The 2529-nt window shown below is 50.9% G+C and overlaps 1 protein-coding gene across 1 annotated transcript; it reads right to left on the bottom strand.

Moving 5' to 3' along the window:
- Positions 1-737: 737 nt before the first annotated feature.
- Positions 738-2523, bottom strand: LOC107105692 (TAF6-like RNA polymerase II p300/CBP-associated factor-associated factor 65 kDa subunit 6L; the record flags this gene model as incomplete). Its single annotated transcript, XM_015405686.1, has 3 exons — positions 2476-2523; positions 1843-1917; positions 738-958 (listed from the first exon to the last, which is right to left on the bottom strand). Coding segments are annotated over exons 1-3 (338 nt in total), but the record flags the coding sequence as incomplete, so codon positions are not given.
- Positions 2524-2529: the final 6 nt, after the last annotated feature.

Consider the following 2529-nt stretch of genomic DNA (forward strand, 5'->3'; position numbering starts at 1 on the left):
ATTTCCTACCTGGTCCTTTCTAACCGGAGATGCTGGGGTTTGAACCTGGGACCTTCTGTGTGCCAAGCAGATGCTCTACCACTGAGCCACAGCCCCTCCCCAGTCCATTCTTGCTGCTCACAGGCAAGACTGAGCTGGCATAAGAGGAGCACCGCTGGGATCAGATGGAGGGGGTCCATCTCATATAGTGTCCTGTCTACTTCCATGTCCATACAGATGCCTCTGGTAAGCCCACAAGCAGGACAGGAAGACAATAGGCCCCACTCCCTTATTTTTGTTTCCCAGGTACACTGCCTCTGCACACGGAGGTTCCATTCCAGTATCACATCTACTTAGTGTTGACAGACCCTCTTCCACAAAAGTGTATCACCCTTTTTAAAGGCTTCTGAGCTTGCACTGGCAAATCCCACCAGTTTATTACATGTTGTGCCAAGAACTTCCTCTTGACGAGGGACAAAATTCTGGGGGGTAGAAGGTCACCCTGGGGAGCCCACAGAGCAAGGAAAGTCATGTGATTTATTTCCACCGGATACTTTGGATTGGGGTCTCTCTGATGTCAGCAGGGGCCCCAAAGGAACCTGGAGGCTCACGGCTGCTCTTGGCAACCACAAGAGAAATATTACCAGGTGTGCACCGAGCCAAGCAGAGTCCTGCTTTTGGCTACAGTCACTCCTGATTCCTCCACGAGATCAGAGGGACTGTCCCCATCCCAATGGGTTGGATCGGAAGGAATGTACCAGAAGATGTGGCCGAGGAGCATGGCAGCGTAGTCACGGAGGGTCCAGTGATCGTTGAGGGGGTTGATAGAGGCGGCCAGGGGCTCCAGGACACAGTACATGACACTGGCGATGAGGCTCTTGACGTAGGAGCCCAGGCACAGGTAGGGGTTTTGGATGAGGCTCTTGGCCACATGCAGGAGGCGATTCAGCTGCTCCAAGTCGTGGCTCACTGACTTGACCTGCCACCGGAGCCAGAAAAGGAAAATGTATTGCAGGAAGGGACGGCCCCAAGGAATGCAGTCTAATCATCCCGGAGCCTAGTCCTTCCAGGGAGTATCACATCCACTGAGCCTGCAGAACCCCCCACACACACCTCTTTTCCTCCTATTCCAGCATCTCAGTCCATGTTCTCACATTTTATTTTATTGATTTTCTTCATCTATACCATGCTTTCCATCCCAAAGTGGCTCACATCATTCTCTGGTCCTCTCTTTCATCATCACAACAATGCCGTGAGGCAGGTTATGCCGAGACTGTGTGACCATTAGGCTGAGACTGTGTGACCAGCCCAAGGTCACCCAGAAAGTTTCCACAGCAGTGGTGATTCGAACCTCGGTCTCCCAGATCCTAGTCTGCCACTCTAACCACTACACTACACTGGTTCTTTCTTACAAATACATTACAGTGAAGTACCCCACAGTCCCACACAAACAGGGTATGTGGCATTTGCTTTAAAGCTGAACTTCCAGAGAATGCTGGTGTTTGTTATAAAGCAAGCTTCTAGTCCTTATGATTAGAAAGATAGGTTTGAAAGCACATGTTTACTGTATGTGTGCATTCTGGTTTTTACCATTTTTAATAAAAACCCTACCAATTGAACATCTGCCTGGATATTTCTGAGAGTTCTTAAAGGGACAATCCCAGTATACCCAGGTGTCTCGGTCCCAAATGCCCCTCCTCTCACTCAGTCTAATTCCCCCAATGAAAGTGGAGACTGCCTCTTTGGGTAACACTGTTGTGAAAACTGATCATGCAGAATGGCTCTTGTCAAGGAGGAAGGGTAAGAGGATTCCCTCACAGAAGAGAGAGGTGCCAGAGTCTGGTCTGGAGGCTCTCTACTCACCCCGCTCACGACGTAGACAAAGTAAGGCAGGAGGGCCGCAATTTTCGAGTTGGTCTGCAAGTCCTGAAGGGCGACCTGTGTGAGAAGGAACCCGAAGGTCAGACGTGAGGGAGAAGCAATACCACCCTCTCAATCTTCTGGGCCAGCCCTTCCTTCAGCTTAGCCCACTGGCAGGGTTTTGGCCAGGAGTCTCCCCTCCTTCTCTCCTCATGTTTCATAAGGCCGTGGAGGGCACTGTGAACACTAACCATGTGATCCTACACAGAGTTACAGCTTTCTCCAACCATTAGCCTCGATGGACTGAGAAGAGTGTAACTCTGTTTAGGGCTGCACTAAGAGTCTCAAACACAGATTGTTTGAGAAAGGCGAACGCAGGCCCATCAGCCTCACTGTGAGGTCTGTCAGGAACTTGAGAACCGCTGCCAAAGTTTTTCACAGCCCCAAGAAGCAAGGAGCCCTCAGGAGCTGCCTGCCTGGATTCCAAGCAACGTGTAGCCTTTCTAGTCAGGAGTTCCTCACAGCTGTGAAACTGTCAGCACCTTCCCGGCCTTTCCTTCCTGCCCCACAATGCAGTTTCATAATTCATCCCCTCAACATCAGCTGTGCCCCATTCAGAAACCTTCCCCTACCCACCTTCATCAGGTGGGGGTCATCCCCTAGCACAGCCCGGGTCATGTGCTGGTAATA

The sequence above is a fragment of the Gekko japonicus genome, unplaced genomic scaffold (assembly GCF_001447785.1).
Source record: "Gekko japonicus isolate JY-2015 unplaced genomic scaffold, Gekko_japonicus_V1.1 scaffold10190, whole genome shotgun sequence".
Taxonomy (NCBI): domain Eukaryota; kingdom Metazoa; phylum Chordata; class Lepidosauria; order Squamata; family Gekkonidae; genus Gekko; species Gekko japonicus.